The sequence below is a fragment of the Aquarana catesbeiana genome, linkage group LG04 (assembly GCF_042186555.1).
Source record: "Aquarana catesbeiana isolate 2022-GZ linkage group LG04, ASM4218655v1, whole genome shotgun sequence".
In the NCBI taxonomy this organism is placed as follows: Eukaryota; Metazoa; Chordata; class Amphibia; order Anura; family Ranidae; genus Aquarana; species Aquarana catesbeiana.
In genome coordinates this window covers 350642225-350660714 of record NC_133327.1, presented here as the reverse complement: position 1 = coordinate 350660714, position 18490 = coordinate 350642225, and the positions used below count along the sequence as shown (strand labels likewise).

Sequence of the window (18490 nt, the reverse complement as noted above, 5' to 3'; positions counted from 1 at the left end):
ATATAGACCTATATCCTTGCTTACAGCGGATGTGAAACTGTTGGCTAGGATATTAGCAACCAGACTCGCTAAGGTTGTACACAAACTGGTGCATAGGGACCAATCGGGATTCATTCCAACTAGATCTACGACCCAAAATATTAGAAGGCTCTTTCTGAACCTGCAAATTCCTGTGGATAACCCTGGCAATAGAGCAATATTTTCGTTGGACGCAGCTAAGGCCTTCGACAGCGTCGAGTGGCCTTACCTGTGGAAGGTGCTTGAGCATATGGGCTTGGGGGCAACATTCATTAAATGGGTCCAACTGCTATAAGCAGCACCCTCAGCTAGGATCAGGATTAATGGAGAACTGTCGGAACCATTTTCCTTGTTTCGAGGCACTAGGCAGGGGTGCCCTTTGTCGCCCCTGCTGTTTGCCTTGGCACTGGAACCTCTGGCAGCAAAAATAAGGGGGGACCCAAATATAACAGGATTCAAACGAAATACAGGTACAGATATTGTCTCCATGTATGCAGATGATACTTTACTGTACTTGGGTGATACACAGGATACATTGAAGAATGTTATGTCCCTTATTAAAGAATTCGGAAACCTGTCAGGCTTTTCCATTAACTGGAATAAGTCAGTGCTAATGCCGGTAGATCCCATAACTGAACCATTGCCACAGGGAGCTGAGATGATACAAATAGTACCAACCTTTCGTTACTTAGGTATACAGATATCCCCAAACCCATCCCAATATATAAATCTCAATCTAGTCCCTTTGCTTAGTAAATTCCGTGAAAAATGCACGTCCTGGTGCAAACTACCACTCTCAGTGGTAGGAAGAATTAATTTGATAAAAATGATATGGGCACCGCAGCTCTTATATATATTTAACAACTCCCCGGTCTGGATCCCTAGAAAGTGGTTTGACAGGATAGACTCCCAATTCAGGGAATTGATTTGGAGCAAAAAGACAGCAAGGATTAGCTTAAAAACACTGCAGTATAGAAAGGATGGAGGCGGGTTGGCGGTTCCTCACTCCAGGGCCTATTACCTAGCATCCCAGCTCCAGCAACTTGGGGGCTGGGGGGTGACAGATCTAGCGGACCCTATCCGCAGACTACTGGCTGTACAGGATGGGAGTGTGACGGCTCTGGAGTGCCTGGAGGCTGGCTACATGCACCTTGACCCTGAAGCCCCTACAGTGAGAATGCTTAAAACATTATGGGCTCACACGAAAAAAATAGTGGGGATCAGAGGTTTCATAGCGCATACACCAATATGGCATAATACCAATTATAAAGAGTTATTAAAATTAAAAGGATTTAGAAACTGGGAACTGTTAGGAATCCGATACCTGTCTCAACTGTATAATGGTCCAAATTTTAAATCTTTCATGGAAATGCAGGGGGAATTTAATATCCCACGAACCAATTTTTTCAAATATCTACAGTTGCGACATGCGATACAAACACAATCGCAACGTACTCCATTACATCGGACTGACCATACGCTGATACAGGGGATCTTCATGGAAGACGATAAGAAAGGAATGATCTCCAGAGCATATAACATACTTCTTAATGCCATGCAGGACCCATCTGGTCTTCCTTGTCGGCGAGGCTGGGAGGAGGATATTGGGAACATAGATGGAGAGACGTGGAACCTGTGTCTATCCTCTGCACCCTTAGTCTCGGTATCCGCATCCCAAAAGCTATCGCATCTGTATCTGCTGCACTGGGTCTACAGGACTCTGGCTAGGCTGCACAAATGGGGGATTAGAGAGACTCCATTGTGTCCGAAGTGTGAGGGTGCCCATGGGGACCTACTCCATATGATATGGAGATGCCCCAAACTCTTTCGGTACTGGAAGGAAGTCCTAGACATAATATCACAGGTTTATACGTTCAATATTCCACGAGAGCCAGTAGTGTGTTTACTAGGAGCATTGGATGAGGAGGCTCTAACACCTTCGGCACATACAGCGGTCCTTCGACTATTATACATTGCACGTAAACTCATTGCTCAATTATGGATCACTCCCAGGGTACCCACTGGAAAACAATGGGTGGAACAGGTGAACAAATTACTAATCAGGGAGAAACTAACATATCAACACAGAAAAGCCCCACGTAAGTTCTACTCATTGTGGCAGGCATGGCTAGATGTTCCGGGTTTGGCACCACATCAGCTGATTAAAGACAGGCTATTACAAATGTAAGATTTTAACTGCATTGATAAGGAGGTAATTAATCACTTGGCAAAAAGAAAATGTATGATTCCAGGGGGGGCACCACACCATGGTGGGCTGAGGCAGCTTTTATGTGGATTTGTTGCCCTGTGCCCTTAGGGTATTGGGGAAACTTGGGTGAGAAGGGGGCAAGAAGAGGGGAGGAGGGGGGGGGGAAGGAAAAAAGAGAAGAGCTTTGTTTTGTTTGATTGTTTTCTCTTTGTTTCTGTTTTTACCCATCTATATTCTTCTCTTTGCGCTCTTTTTTTTTTTCTTTTTTTTTTTGATATATATGACTATGACAATGTAATATGAAAACGCACTCTTAAGGTCATTGATATCCGGTAATACCCGATGATGTGTTGTTGAAGATGTATGTTCCATATTCCCATGATATTGTAGTACATCAACTGTCATATATTATGTAATGTGAAAGTCAAAAAAAAAAAAATAAATTTTCTTTTCTGATTTAAAAAAAAAAAAAAAATATAAGACTATAGTTTCCCATTAGAGAGACATTGTTGCCTTGCCCATGCAGGGCAAAGTGCCAGCGTCTCTGGAAAGGGCATCCCCTTATACCCGTATTCGCACTATAACTGCTCTCCCTTTCAGCTCCTTGCTTCTCTGCAGCTGGCGCTAATTTCAGCTGTGTCGGAGACTGGTGATGTTTCTTTCCTGGTCATGTGACGGTGTTCAGAACTTGCGATTGGCTGTAGGACACGGGAGCAGGTCACGTGTTCCTCAATCAGAACTGATAGGTATTTTTTATCAGTTGGGGTGAAGCAAAGAGTTGTGAGAGAATGCAGATAAGGAGAAGCTGACTACTGGAGCAAGATGACATTGCCTATAACTCAGGCATTTCATGCGCTTGTTTTACATGACTAACATACCTTTTTAGCAAATTACTTATATTGCCTTTTTTTTTTTTTTTTTTTTTTTGCAGTTATCCAAGCTTTGGGGGAACACCTTAAATTAAGACAACAAGTTATAGCTACTGCCACTGTTTATTTTAAAAGATTCTATGCAAGGTAAGTTCTAAGGCATTGTTGTTTCTCACTTGCACTGCTGTTCTGTGTCTTATCTCTTGCTTATCTGCTGTCCATCTGCTTTAGGGCCAGTTCACACCATAGAAACGCAGTCCGGATGGGTTCCAGGTGCTTTTCTGCATGCGCGTTTTTGATGCGTGCGAATCGTTTTTGATGCAGTCCAGTGCTTTTTTTCCCCCTCTTTTTTCTTAACCTTAAATAAGGATAAGTGTGTTGCAGTGCGTTTTTGGTGCAATCCGGTGCATTCCCGTGCATTTTTTATGCATTTTACAGTATTCCAGTACAGTCCAGTGCAGGAAAAATGCAGCATGTTCTACTTTTTTTCTGGAACTGGAACATACTGGAACTGCAAGCACTGGTGTGAACTATGCCATTGAAAACCATATACCCTACTTTCCATACGTTTTTGATGCATGTGGTGTGAATTGGCCCTTAACCTCTTCAGCACTGGAAGATTTGGCTGCTCGATGACCAGGCCTTTTTTTGCGATACGGCACTGCCTCGCTTTAACTGACAATTGCGAGTTCGTGCTACGCTGTACCCAAACAAAATTGACGTCTTTTTTCCCCCCCCCACAAATAGAGCTTGCTTTTGGTGGTATTTGATCACTTCTTTTAGTTTTTTGCTATAATAAATATCCCCAATTTAAAAAAAAAAAAAAAAAAAATTTTTTCCTCAGTTTAGGCCAATATGTTTTCTTCTACATATTTTTGGTAAAAAAAAAAATCGCAATAAGTGTATATTGATTGGTTTGAGCAAAAGTTATAGCATCTACAAAATGGAGTTAGATTTATGGAATTTTTATTATATATTTTTTTTTACTAGTAATGGTGGCGATCTGTGATTTTTTTTTTTTTTTTTTCCTCTAGGGAGGGAGGGAATCCCTCCCTTTCTTTTGCACCCCTGAAGAAGGATTAAACTGTATCCCGAAATGCGTTGGGTGTAAGGAGGTCTCTTCATATACCCTTTTGCATGGTGATAGAAACCGATTGTTCAGACAAATCCAATATTTCGTTTTATTTTTATTCTTGTTTAATAATTAATAAAATGTGTTTGTTATTATATTACTTTGTATACTCTTGTTTATTTTGACATAAGATACTATCAGGTGCCTTAAAAGTCCACTTGGGGGAACCCTTTTGTTTTTGTCTTGAATACTGGATGTGGCACTTTTAAGCTTACGTTAGCCATTCGCCTTCCCTTCTCTTTAAGTAGGTTACTGGTACAGGTTTGTTTAAACACACATATATGTACATATGTATGTAGAGCGCTTTCTGAAAATAGGGCAGTCAATCGCGGGTGAGCTTTATGTGAAAACCCAGTGAGATCTATGCCGATTGCAGGAAATTTGTAGGTGATAACACCTAACTTTAGCGTTAAAGTGAACTAAACCCAGTCCATAAAGTAACCACAGTGCTAAAGTGATGGCACCTTGCAGTGCCTGAAAGTACTTTGTGTGTGTTGGTCATCAAATTGATCCTTGTGTCCTTGTGCAGTCTCCTGGTTCCTAGACTGTGGCTATACTATACATGGGGCCTCTATTTCTGACCTTGTTCTCCCCCACCCATTCCTGATATTAAGTCACACCCTTATCATTCAGCTGCCATATGCCAGAGCCCCTACTGTATGCTGATTGAAAGGTTGGGGGTGAACCGTAAAGGGGTTGTAAACCTTCGCGTTTTTTCATTTTAATGCATCCTTTGCATTAAGGTGAAAAAACACCTGGCAGTCACCGGCTCCCTAGCCCCTCCATTTTACTTACCAGAGCCCCTTCATCTTCTCGGTGGGGACGCGCTTATCCCTCTCTCCACAGGGGGCCCGGCTCTTGATTGGATAGATTGATAGTAGAGCTACCATTGGCTCCTGCTGCTGTCAGTCAAATCCAATGCCGCGGGGGGTGGGGCTGATTTCAGCATTCGTATCTGTGGATGCAAATGCTGGACTCGGGAGCACGCCTGCAAGGTAACCCCCTCGGGAGAGCGCTTTTCCTAAGGGGTTATCTGATGCGGGGAGGAGCCGCGAGAGCCGCCGGGGGACCCCAGAAGACGAGGTTCGGGGCCACTCTGTGCAAAACGAGCTGCACAGTGGAGGTAAGTATGATATGTTTGTTATTTTAAAAAAATAAAAAATGATCCTTTACAATCACTTTAAAGAATAAGTTCACTTTTGGAACGAAATTACGGGTGGAACATGTAAACATGTTCCAGCTCCTGCCCCCTCTTCCCCCCTCCCTGTGACCGCGCGCGGGGATCTATTGCCCGCACCCGCTGTCAGAATTTAAAAACAGAGTTCTGTGAATAAATGAACTACATCTACCATGGGCTTGTAGTCCTCAATGAACTGCAAGGGCAGTGGTGAGCATCCTCGTAGTCCATTGATCTTCCTGCCAGCGTATCAAAGGTATGGGCAGACAGTGTACTGAAGATCTGCAGGATCCAGGTGCAATGCCTTAAAGGCTGCAGAGTAAAAAAAAAAAAAAATCATAAATGCACTCTTTTTTTTTTTTTTTACCTTCAAAAAGATGTGCATTTATTATTTTTTGTAAAAGCTAACCTTCTCCTTTAATCTTGACTTGGGTAGCAGTCAAGGTACCATGTACAGCCAAATATCTAAGAGGGTGACCTAAGGATAGTTTTGAAGACTAAAGCCCCATACACACTATTAGATTTTCTGCAGATTTTTGTCTTCAGATTTACCAAAACCATACAATGTTTGGTCAAACCTTAAGAGTTTCAATTTGTATGCAATCAGGCAGGCCCTTGCACTACATGGGTTTGTTAAATCTGAAGACAAAAATCTGCAGAAAATCCAATGGTGTGTATAGGGTGTAACATCGCTACTTGGACACAGCACTTTTGTTACCTTACAAATACTTTAGAGCAGGTCGAGTTCTCTTTAACATCACATTTGTGCTGCTTTTATGTTTTTATAGTATATGGGCTGGTGGCTTGATCTTTAGTTTTCAGCTGTGTTGACTTTAACAGAATCTAATAGAAAAACATGTTTACGTACATTAGTTTATAGGGCTTAAAAAATAAGAGCTTTGTGTGTGTGTGATTTTTTAATCTTTAACATATCCCATAGCCCTGTATGTTCTGCTTCTTAAGAGAGACATCAAAAAGTTGTTTATGCTGTCAGCTAGTACCACTTCCTGGTGAGGGAGTTCCACATACTGTTCTAACAGTAAAGAACCCTTTCTACAATCGAAGGTTAAATCTTCATTCTTGTAACCCTACATTGTGGCTGCGCGTCCTCTTCAGGGATCTTAGAGTAAACAGTTTTACAGTTACTGATGTCAGCTTTGATAAACTTGTTTATTGTAATCATATCGCCTCTTAAGCACCTCTTCTCCAGAGTGAATAGCTGTAATTTATGTAATCAATCTTCAAAGCTGAGGTCCTCCATCCCTCTTAGTTTTGTTGCCATTTGCTGAACTCCTTTCTAATTCAACATCTTTCCTAAAGACTGTTGACCAAAACTGAACTGCATATTTAAGCGGAGTTCCACCCAAAAGTGGAACTTCCGCTCATTTGATTCCTCCCCCCCTCCGGTGTCACAATTGGCACCTTTTGGGGGGACAGGATAGCTGTCTTAGACAGCTATCCTGTTCCCACTTCTGGGAGTCCGGGCCGCGGCCCATGACATGACCCCGGGGCACCCTCCTCCTCTCCCTGTCGCCGGGCCAGTAGGAGAGATGTTCAGGGTCTCGCGCATGCGCAGTAGGGTTCCCGGCGTGAAGCCGTAAGGCTACACTGCCGGGTACCCTTACCCGCAATGGCCAGCAGCAGCACCCAACAGCTGATGGAAACATTAGCTGCGGTGCCGACATTGCTGGACTCAAGGACAGGTAAGTGTCCTATTGTTAAAAGCCAGCAGCTGCAGTATATGTAGCTGCTGGCTTTTATTTTTTTTTTTTGCGGGGCGGAACACCGCTTTAAAGATGAGGTCGAACAAGTGTTTTGTAAAGGGGTAGAATTCTTGATTTATCTCTGGAATGTATGCCCATAATGCAACTGAATAATGTACAGTTTGCTTAGAGATTGATATACTAGTTTGTTACAAATTGCATGTTTTGAGTTTTTTTTTTCTCTTTATTAGGTATTCACTGAAAAGTATAGACCCTGTGTTAATGGCACCAACATGTGTGTTTTTGGCATCCAAAGTAGAGGTAAGGAGGAAATTGTAAGAAAAACACATGGTTTTTGATTAGTAGAACAGATACACAGTAAATATCATCTAAAGATATGCGCATGCAGAATGTGGAACCATTTTGGGAACCATCCACGGGTTCACTTTAATTACTTAAAATACATAATATATAATCCACAGTCTAGGATCATCCATTAATGGTTAATAGTAGTGCTAAAATAGGGAAAGCAACATAGAATTTTTCATGTAGCTTTTGTAGTTGAACATTAAATAAAACATACCATAATAGTAATTAAATTACTGTGAATATGCTTACTGTGCCTATCATTTTTTGGGGCAGTATAGAGGGGCTGTTCTTATTAATACACCTTTTTTAAATTTAGCATTAAACATAATGATTCTGCCTTCTAGGAGTTTGGTGTTGTATCGAATACAAGGTTAATCTCTGCTGCTACTTCTGTATGTAAGTATTTGTTTCTTTTACTTAGAACAAGAAAAATTGAATTTGAACAACGGGGGGGGGGAGAGATGAGACGAGTGACTAGTCTGCATTATAGGAAGTTCATGCACAAAGTTGGATTACTTTACAGATCTGGAAGAAATAAAAGCACACCAATATTCATTTAGGCCCCTTTCACACTGGGGCGATGGGGGCGTCGTCGGTACAACAGCGCTATTTTTAGCGCTGCTGTACCGTCGTTCTTGCAGCGGTATTCGGCCGCTAGCGGTGCGGTTTTAACCCCCGCTGGCGGCCGAAAAAGGGTTAAAATCCCTCGTACAGCGCGGCTATAGCCACAGTATTGCCGCGGTATAGCCGCGCTGTCCCATTGATTTCAATGGGCAGGAGCGGTGAATACACCGCTCCTTCACCACTCCAAAGAAGCGGTTTGCAGGACTTTTTTCACCGTCCTGCCAGCACACCGCTTCAGTGTGAAAGCCCTCGGGCTTTCACACTGAACAAACAGCGGAGGCTGTTTAGGGGCGGTTTGCAGGCGGTATTTTTAGCGCAATACCGCTTGAAAACCGCCCCAGTGTGAAAGGGGTCTAAAGAATACAAATGTCTCTTATATTTGGGCAATTTTCAGTTTTAATTAATCGATTTTTACATGTAAAGGCCATTTAACTTTTTATTACGTGTACATCTCAGTAGAACTAATTTCACAGGCAGTGGGATTGATTTACTAAACTAAAGGAATAGATTGTTAATTTCGCCAACTTAACGTTATCGGAACTTGGTATATAATATGAAGCGCACATCCTGTTATTTTTAGAAGATGACTGAAAAGTGATTTAAAAATGATCAGGTTCACCCTATTTACAGTATTATTAAGCTCAGTAGCCATATACTTTTCTGAGTGAACAGTCTTTATTCCTTTAAAAATCAGCCCCTTTTTGTTCAAATTTTTATCTTGCCAAAAGAACACAAACCTAGGCCGCAATCTATTTACAAAAAAAAGGCATATTAATAATCTATATAAAAATGTAAATAAAAGCATTATGGGTCAGGACAGCTGAGGATACAGCTCCACTTTTAATAGTTCAATCCTGCGTACAGTAGTTTCTGGCAGGCTGGATCACTTTTATACCTGTTTGATATTAAAGTGGGGTTCCACCCAAAAAAACAAACATACCTGAAAAATTCAAAAAAAAAAAACAAAAAAAATTTGGATATTTTTTTTTTTTTTTTTTTACTTACCTCTAAATGCTTGTTGCTAGGTGGTCCCTCGTAGTCTGCCTCTTCCTTTGCCTGGGCTGGTGACATCACTTCCGCCTCGGCACAGGAAGGGCTCCACTCTGTTCCCTCCCTCCTGCCAATCATCTGGGACCCATTACAGGTCCCAGGTGATTGAGCGGCCAATCACGGCGCGCAGCGCCGCTCGCGCATGCGCAGTGGGTGCCAGGCTGTGAAGCCACAGCCCGGCGCCCACAGTTGAAATGCCGGCGCCGACGAGCGGAGGGGGGGGACGAGCGAGGCTTCGCTCCCCCGCATCGCTGGACCCAGGGACAGGTAAGTGTCCAATTAAAAGTCAGCAGCTGCAGTATTAGTAGCTGCTGACTTTTAATTTTTTTTTTTTTTTGACGGCCCCCCTGGGTGGAACCCCACTTTAACATGTGTGAGAGATTTTTTCTTTAAGAGCACGTTTGTGTTTGTGCAGATGATAGTGGGTTGCAGTCTGATATAATGGGTGACCATAGTTGCTGAATTTTTTTTTTTTTTTTTTTTACAGTAAAAACTAGGTTTTCTTATGCATTCCCAAAGGAGTTTCCTTATAGGATGAACCATGTAAGTAGATGCTGCCAACATATTTTTTTTTTCTATCTGTTCTAAATACCAAATGGGGTCCTAGCCATCACACTAGCTTTTTCCAATTGCCACACTGGATCCCCTCAGTTTGTGTCACTCAAAGCAGAACTAAAGACCCAGTACACTTACCTCTGCTTCAACAGTTCTCCTTAGCTTCTTCTGGGTGTTAGTCTTCAGCCAATTTGGTTGGCTGGTGCGGGATGATGTCACTCCTGCGCATGCGCGGGAGAGAAGTCATCCCAGCACACAGGCACTGTGTCAGAAAGTAAACTGAGCTGCACATGCACAGCTCAGTGTACTTTCTACAGATAACTGCATACAGGCAGGTACGTTATATTCCTTTAATCGTACATCACGGGACACAGAGCCATAGTAATTACTATGTGGGTTATAGTCCACATTCAGGTGCTGGACACTGGCACACCCTAAACAGGAAGTTGCCTCCCTATATAACTTTCGCCAGTGTCTAAGGTGTTGGTCATGAGTGAAGATGTGCTGTGCTGAGCTCCTCTGGAGCAATCCTTGCTGGGGCTAGCTATGCAGCCAGATCCATTCAAAGTGTCTTTTAGGCCGAATTGAATGATACCCGGGCCTCGTATCGGAAGAAACAAGGTTTTGCCTGTAACACTTGTCTTTTTAGAGAGATGGACCCCGGGATCCAGTACTTTTGTTATTAAGGCCATAAAGTTTTACTGGAGGGGTGCTTTTTACAGGTCCAGAATTGTGGGTTCCCCGAGGGTCCCTGGTTCCTGAAGGTTTGTTAACGGAACCCACCGTGAAGGGTAAAGATTGGCTCTGTTGGTTTTACCACAGAAAACCTTGCGGCGGGAAAGGTAAATGGAGTGTTTCTAAGGAATTTTTAAATTTTCTTATGAAATGTCTCCTTTAAAGTAAATGTTTTCATGCCTAAGTGTCACCACTGGGGGCTGTATGGAGCACGTACCTTCTCATGCTTTGTTCAGAGATCACGCTGTGTCACAGAAGCAGCAGACTTTTTTCCTCCGGCTAGCAGGCAGACCTTTGGTAAGTTTGGGGGGTTTTGCTTCCTCCAGACACCCCCACCTGAGCTGAACTCTTCCCCTTTTCAGGAGGCTGAGTATAAGTGAGAACTAAAAACAATCAGCAATGGCGTTTTCTTTCACCGTCCCTATACAGCGGCGGCTTCCAGGTCTCCTCCACCCCATCCCTCCCTCACTCAGCCGATCTCGACGGATCGGAGGCCCGTGCTTGCGCGGGAAAACTCATTTTGAAAAAGAAAGGAGGGGGGGCGCGATGTAACGGTGGGGGCGGGGCTTAGCGCAGCGTTGGCATCCTCGAACGCGGGAGTGTGTTTATGAAAAAAAAAGAACAACTCCATTTAGGCTGGCTGTAAAATTGTCGGAGAGGCATAAGAGCAAAGAAGAGCATGAAAGAGGTTTTGGTGATACAGGCATTTCCTATTTGCATCAGGCTGATCATTAATAGCAGCAGCAGTAGTTGGACTATTGCTCAAGCAGTGGATGCGATGATTTCTGTTAGTACCTCTGCTTTGTGCATCGGGCTATGGTCAGAAGGGGTGATTGACACACCCCTAAAAAAGAGCTAAAAGGGTCTCCCTCAAGCTCTGGAAAGCCTACTCATCTCTACAAATGGCATCCTCCCCTGAGAAGGGGGTGGCTGGTCAGAGTGAGCATCAGGGCCATGAAATGTCTGCAACTGTTTTTAACACTGCAGCCCCTGTTTATTTTATGATAATTTAAAAAGAAAAAAAAAAAAAAAAAACTGAGAAACTAGGGGCAGGTGAAGACGGATTCCCTCGGGGGACCGTGGTGAGGCTGATGACTCCTCTTCTGAGAGGTCAATTGCGGGTGAATCATCTGTTCCAATCTTAAGATTGATGGTGCAAATTCTTGCTGAATGATCGCTCCACATTTATGTACCCTTAACTGAGTGTTTGGGTTCGCTAAAGCCTCCTCAAGCTGTGCATGCCTTTTCCTGTCCATTCATTGCTGGCAATGCTTTTTTGTATCTGAGAGGATCACCCAGATAAGCATTATTTTCCCTCCTAAAAAGTTTTCACACTCTATCCTATGGTGGAGGAAATTCACTAAGTAGGATATACTAGCAATTAACGCTGCTATAGCTTTGTAAATAAGTTTGACTTGTCCGGCAGACAGTGCTCAAATGCTTAGGGATCCAACGGATAAAAAGGTGGAATTCCTATTGGAAATAAAAAAACACTTTTTTTTCTCTGGCAGATTGAGTGCCTCAGCCTGCGCTGACAGTAATTGCTTAATCATTGAGAGACCAGTTTAAACAGGTGTTCAAGGTTATCCTGCTCAGCAGGCCCAGGAGGCAGCTTTATGTTTGCAATAGTTGCTATGAGAGATTCTATCCTTCACGCCTTGCGCCCTTCGCTAAACGCCTTGTAAGAAGCTCCTGGCTAGGCTTCCTTTTTGCGGTGAAACAGCTATTAGGGGATGTTTTGGACAATACATCCAAAGAAATTCTAGTGGAAAGCACCCCTTTTGCCATTTAACAAAAAGAGTAAATGTATTTTCGTTTTAAAGCTCCTTCTCCTGTACCAGAGGCATCAGCCTCCAGGCAGTCACGACGGCTTCCACCATCAGGTTCAATCGAATAGGGGGAATTCTTCTGCAGTTCTCAATGATCTGGCAGGAAGAGTGTCGAGACGAATGGGAGACGTCCTCAATAGCTCCAGGGTACAAACTGGAGTTCCAAGAGTTCCCGTCTCCTCGTTTTCTCAAATCAAACATTTCTAAGGATCCAGAGAAAAATAAAAAAGTGATCATGGGGTCCCCATGTAAGAACAGAGGTTGGGGTTTAATTCAAACCTCTTTTTTTTCACGGTGCCAAATCCGAATGAACATTCTGGATCTCAAAAATCTAAATTCAATTCCTGAATATAACCACTCTTTTTTTTCGTATGGAGTCAATCCAAATCAGTTATTTCCATACTACAATGAGGAGAACTTCTGGAGTCAATCGACATCAAAGATGCATACCTCCATATGCCTGTTTCCTCGCTCACTAGTAATATCTACTTTTCAAGGTGGAAAATCTTCATTTTCAGTGTGTAGCTCTGCTTTCCGATCCAGCTACTGCACCTTGAGTGTTTACAAAGGTTCTGGCCCCTCTTCTAGCCAGATTAAGGCCCCAAGGTATAACAATTATGGTTTACCTAGTTGATCTGTTCTTGATAGACCGCCGGTAGCCCGCTTAGACCAAATTATGGTCACCACATTCAACTACCTGGAATATCTAGGTCGGATTCTCAACCTAGGAGAAATCTTCTTCAAAACCATGAAGAAGGCTAAAATACTTGGGTCCGATCATAGGTTCACCCAGAAAAAGGGTATTCTTACCCCCAGGCAAAGATCAGCGCCATAAAGGAACTGATTTAGGTGGTCAAAGCAAGATGAATTTCTTCTATTCAACTTTGCATGAGGTTGTTGGGAAAGATCGTGGCTTCATTCGAGGCCATTCCTTATGCTCAGTTTCATGCGAGACTGCTGCAAAACAGTATCCTATCGGCTTGGAACAACGGGTTCAAGCTCTACATTCCCAATGTGTCTGACTCCAAAGCCTATGGCCATATCACCCTGATAGCGCCCGATCTCGTCTGATCTTGGAGGCTGAGCAGGGTCAGGCCTGGTTAGTACCTGGATGAGAGACCACCTGGAAATACCAGGTGCTGTAGGCGGAGTGCGCCGGAGCCTCAGTTTATGGTTAATATCCAAAAATCTACAAAGGGGAAAACCCCTCCTTCAGTTACCTGGGAAGTGGTAACAACATATGCCAACCTTTTTGTTTAGGTTGGGGAACAGTCCTGGAAGAGGCAACTGTCCAAGAGAAGTGGCCCAGATCAGAAATGGCCTTGTCCATTAACATTTTAGAAATTCAGGCAGATCTCTTGGTCCTGAGGGCCTGGACGTTCAGTTTACGGTATTGTCCTGCCAGGATTCAATCTGACAATGCCACAGCAATGGCCTATATTAATCACCAAGAGGACACAAGAAGTTGTGCGGGCCAGAGAAAGGTGAATCATATCCTATCTTGGGCAGAAAACAATGTACTTTGCCTATCAGAAGTCTTAATTCTAGGATTAGAAAATTGGCAGGCGGACTACTTGAGTCACCAGCAGTTGTTCCCGGGAGAATGGTTACTTCACCCCGATATCTTCCTGTCAAAAATGGGGGATCTCAGACATAGATCTGTTTGCGTCCAGGTTCAACAAAGAAATCAACAACTTTGTGTCAAGAACAAAGGATCCGCTAGCATGCAGAACAGATGCCTTGCTATTCCCGTGGAATTGGTTCTCACTGATATATGGATTCCCTCCTATTCTGCCTGCGTCCACGACTTCTTCGCAGGAGCAAGCAGGAAGGGAAGTCGTTGATTCTTGTGGCCCCCAGCGGGGCCCAGGAAATCTGTTATGCAGAAATCGTAAAGTTGGCAGTAGGGGACCCATGGACCCTACCATCACGACCAGACCTCCGGTGTTCCATCCTACCTTACAAATGCTAAATTTAACGGTCTGGCTATTGAGACCCACACTCTGAATAAGCGTGGGCTGTCATGTTCAGTAGTTTCTACCTTGGTTAATGCAAGGGAGCCGGCCTCCATAATTCAATATTATGGAGTCTGGGAAACATATGTCTCCTGGTGTGAAACCAGGAGTTGGACCCCAGGAAATGGGTCAAAGTTAGAATCCTTGACTTTCTGCAGATGGGGTGAGAAATAAGGCTGGCCTTGAGTGCTTCCTAAGGACAGGTCTCAGCCTTATCGGTATTATTTCAACGACCACTTGCTTCGCATTCTTTGGCTCGTAACTTTATTCAGAGGGTAACATGGCTTAATCTCCGGTTAGGTAACCCCTGAACCCTTGGGACTTGAATTTAGTTTTGTCGGCATTACAAAAGCCTTTTTTTGGGCCGATACGACGTATTCCCTTGGTCCTTTTTTGACAAGGAAACTATTTTTAATCAGGTTTTTCAGGTTTTTATCTAAACCAGGATATTGTTCTACCTTCATTTTTCCAGAACCCTGTTTTATGGAAGAAAAATCACTACATTCTCTTGATGTGGTGAGAGCAGTCAAAGTCTACTTAAAGGCAACTGCTCAGGTTTGGAAAACGTTTTGTTCGTGTTGCCTGAAGGTCCTAAAAGAGGACAGGCAGCATCGAAATCTACTATTTCTAAAATGGATTTGACAAGTAATTGTTCAAGCTTATGGTTTAAAGAGGGTAGTTCTACCCTCTCAAATCAAAGCGCACTCCTCTAGGGCTGTTAGTGCTTTGTGGGCAGTGCATCACCAAGCCTCCATGGCTCAATTCTGCGAGGCCGCAACTTGGTCTTCAATCCATACATTTACTGGATTCTATCTGGTGGATGTAAAAAGATATGAGGATGTCGCCTTTGGGCGCAGTGTACTGCAGGCAGCAGTATAAATCCTCTGATCTCATGGTGCCCTACTTTGGTTGTGTCTCCCTCCCCTCAGTTGGTATTGCTCTGGGACATCCCCCATAGTAATTACTATGGCTCTGTGTCCCGTGATGTACAATTAAAGAAAATAGGATTTTTATAACAGCTTACCTGTAAAATCCTTTTCTTTTGAAGTACATCACAGGACACCGAGGTCCCACCCCCTTTCTAGTATACACGTGTATTGCTTTGCTACAAAACTCCCAGTAGTGGGAGGGGTTATATAAGGAGGCAACTTCCTGTTTAGGGTGTGCCAGTGTCCAGCACCTGAAGGTGGACTATAACCCACATACTATGGCTCTGTGTCCCATGATGTACTTCAAAAGAAAAGGATTTTAGAGGTAAGCGGTTATAAAAATCCTATTTTTATTGCAGAAGAGACATTACATTTCTCATCTGCAATAAAGAGCCCTCCTGCTCACTTTTTTTAATATCAAATGTCCAGATTTGTCCATTTTATCATAGCTTATTACTACACATCTGCTCAGTAAAACTGTACAAAGATTTTTATTTTTTATTTTCAATTTTCTATCTTTAGAACTTCAGGAAGCTACCCGTGTGCATGATGTTTTGTTTTTCATGTTTGCACAATCACCCCAACTTTTTTGATACAGTGCTTTTGTTTTCATAGATACTGGAATGTGAGTTCTATCTGTTAGAATTAATGGTAAGTAATACAGTTTGTTTACTGAGATTTCTGTGACAGTGGCTTTCTCCATTGTAATCATCCAAAAATAACAAATTGCCTCTTTGCTTGCTTTGTCAAAGCTCAGAGTATATTTGACACAACACCATCAAAACCTAAGGTGTTTTAACATGTTAATATACCATATGTTAAAACACTGGTTGGAAGAGAATCCCTGATCATGGCTTTTTTATGTATCTGGTAAACATTTTAGTATTTAATGTTGTTTGCCATAGTGACTGTGGTAATGTGTTCTCTCTCTCTCTCTCTCTCTGTCCACAGGGTTTAGGAGTGTGTCTATGGGAATGTTTGACCATTCTTCCAGAAGTGCATTTGTGAGGTCTGATGATGGACGAGAAGGCCTGGCTCGCAGTCTCCACTCTAATTCATCCCAAAGGTGTTCTATTAGGTTAAGGTCAGGATTCTGTACAGGCCAGTCAAGTTTCTCCACCCCAAACTCTCTCATCCGTGTCTTTATGGACCTTGCTTTGTGCACTGGTGCGCAGTCATGTTGAAACAGGAAAGGGCCATCCCCAAACTGTTCCCACAAAGTCAGGAGCATGAAATTGTCAAAAATTTCTTGGTAGGCTCTTAAGAGTTCCCTTCACTGGAACTAAAGACCAAGCCCAACCCCTGAAAAACAACCCCACATCATAATCCCCCCTCCACCAAATGATTTGGACCAATGCACAAAGACATGGATGAGTGAGTTTGGGGTGGAGGAACTTGACTGGCCTGCACAGAGTTCTGACCTGAACCCAGTAGAATATCTTTGGGATGAATTAGAGCAGAGACTGTGACCCAGGCCTTCTAGTCCATCAGTGCCTGACCTCACAAATGCTCTTCTGGAAGAATAGTAAAACATTACCATAGACACGCTCCTAAACCTTGTGGACAGCCTTCCCAGGAGAGTTGAAGCTGTTATAGCTGCAAAGGGTGGGCCAACTTAATATTGAACCCTATGAACGAAGACTGGGATGCCATTAATTTCATGTGCATGTAAAGGCAGGCCTCCCAATACTTTTAACAATATATTTTATGTTTAGTGGTCAATCTTTGATAAACAGGACTAAGATGAGGATACCAATGATTCTAAATAATAATGAATGCTTTAAACTTGTGTTGCGATTGTGGATTCATTCAGTCTGTTAATATGATTTACTTCTTTCATCTCTACAACCTGCCAAATTCTTTTGGTCCTCCTCAGATTGCTGGGTGTATGAGAAATGCCAGACCAGTAGATGTCTATGGAAAGTATATACGCCTTTGTCAGAGAAGCTAGAGGAGGGTGGCAGAAAGGACTGACATTAAAGGCCCCCATTGTGCCCCTTTTCTGTTTTCAATAGTTTTTTTTATTCAGTTTTAACAAGTGGTTAAATGCAAAAGTTCTGCCCACGCAGGGGCTAGCATTGAAGTTGGAACGGGTAAGGGCAAGAATAAAGTGACACAAGTAGAAAAAATGCAACAGTAGTAAATTTAAGTGCATGTTACTTATCAGGATCCAGGGGTCCCAGAGAGGCTCCCCATAACTACGGGGCACCCCCTTAAACCCAAAAGGTGGTGCATTGTACAGCCCAAACTGAACTAACAAGGATAGAGAAGCAGAAAACAGAAGAAAGTTAGGCAGGAAGGTGAAGCTAAAGAGAGGGAGGTCACTCACCTACCGAGAAGGGAGCTAGAGAAGGGATAGGGGAGTCTAGGAAAGAAGGGGACGGTCAGAAGGATGGGGACAAGGAGATTGGGAAGGGCTCGGGATCATCCGGACCATCCTCCATCACAGGCGGGATTGTGCTTCTTTTCAAAAAGTTGAACAGGGTGTGAGTTATAATAGCAACATGATTGCAGAGCACAGACCATATGAAGTGCAATACATACTGTAGCTTGCTGCATTTTTTTAAACTCTGAAATAGATTAGTTATGGATGAACTTTTTTTTTAAACTAACCTAGATAGGGACTTATTTCAAGAGATCATTTAGATAAACTAGTTAGAATCTGTTTCCTTAAAAATGGTCACACAATTTAAAATATTAATTTGATAAATAAAATGCTTTAACTTTTTCCATGTTATTTTATTTCTGCTTGTTTTCAGGACTGTTGTTTGATAGTTTATCATCCATATAGACCCTTGTTACAGTATGTACAAGATATGGGACAAGAAGACATGCTGCTTCCTCTAGCATGGTAATCTTCTTTTTTGGATTCCTTTTTGTATGTCTGTATTCTTAAGGGGACAGTACCACCCACTTCTGAATTTTCAGTTTTTACCCGATGCTGCGGGCAATAGAGCTCAAGCATAGCTAAACCCCCCAAAACAAATTTGTATATATTGTAGCTTACCAATCATTGGCTGTGGTGGCTGCATTAGTTTTCTTTTTTTTTTTCAGGCTTTTATTGCTTTAATTTTACTTCGTGATTGGCCAGTAACACACCTGGCTTCTTTCGCTCCTCCCCTGCATCTATGGAGGAGAAACCTAGCCACCCCTGGACAGCAGTATTGTCAATCAGTGGAGAGGGTGGGTGTTGAATGGACTTTACATTAGTGACCAATGATGTATAGCCCAAATCCAGCTAACACTTATTAAGCAAATAAAGCAATAGTTTATTTC

General features: G+C 42.9%; 1 protein-coding gene and 1 pseudogene across 2 annotated transcripts in view; both read left to right on the top strand.

The window, feature by feature from the left end:
* CCNC (cyclin C) overlaps positions 1 to 18490 on the top strand; it is a 49924-nt gene that overhangs the window by 24337 nt on the left and 7097 nt on the right. For both annotated transcript variants that reach the window (XM_073626988.1, XM_073626989.1), the window contains exons 3-8: positions 3159 to 3243; positions 7360 to 7429; positions 7822 to 7873; positions 9639 to 9694; positions 15830 to 15865; positions 17974 to 18065. In XM_073626988.1, coding sequence (XP_073483089.1) covers positions 3159 to 3243; positions 7360 to 7429; positions 7822 to 7873; positions 9639 to 9694; positions 15830 to 15865; positions 17974 to 18065 — 391 coding nt within the window. The remainder of the gene's footprint in view (positions 1 to 3158; positions 3244 to 7359; positions 7430 to 7821; positions 7874 to 9638; positions 9695 to 15829; positions 15866 to 17973; positions 18066 to 18490) is intronic.
* On the top strand, positions 13300 to 13418 carry LOC141141650 (5S ribosomal RNA; annotated as a pseudogene).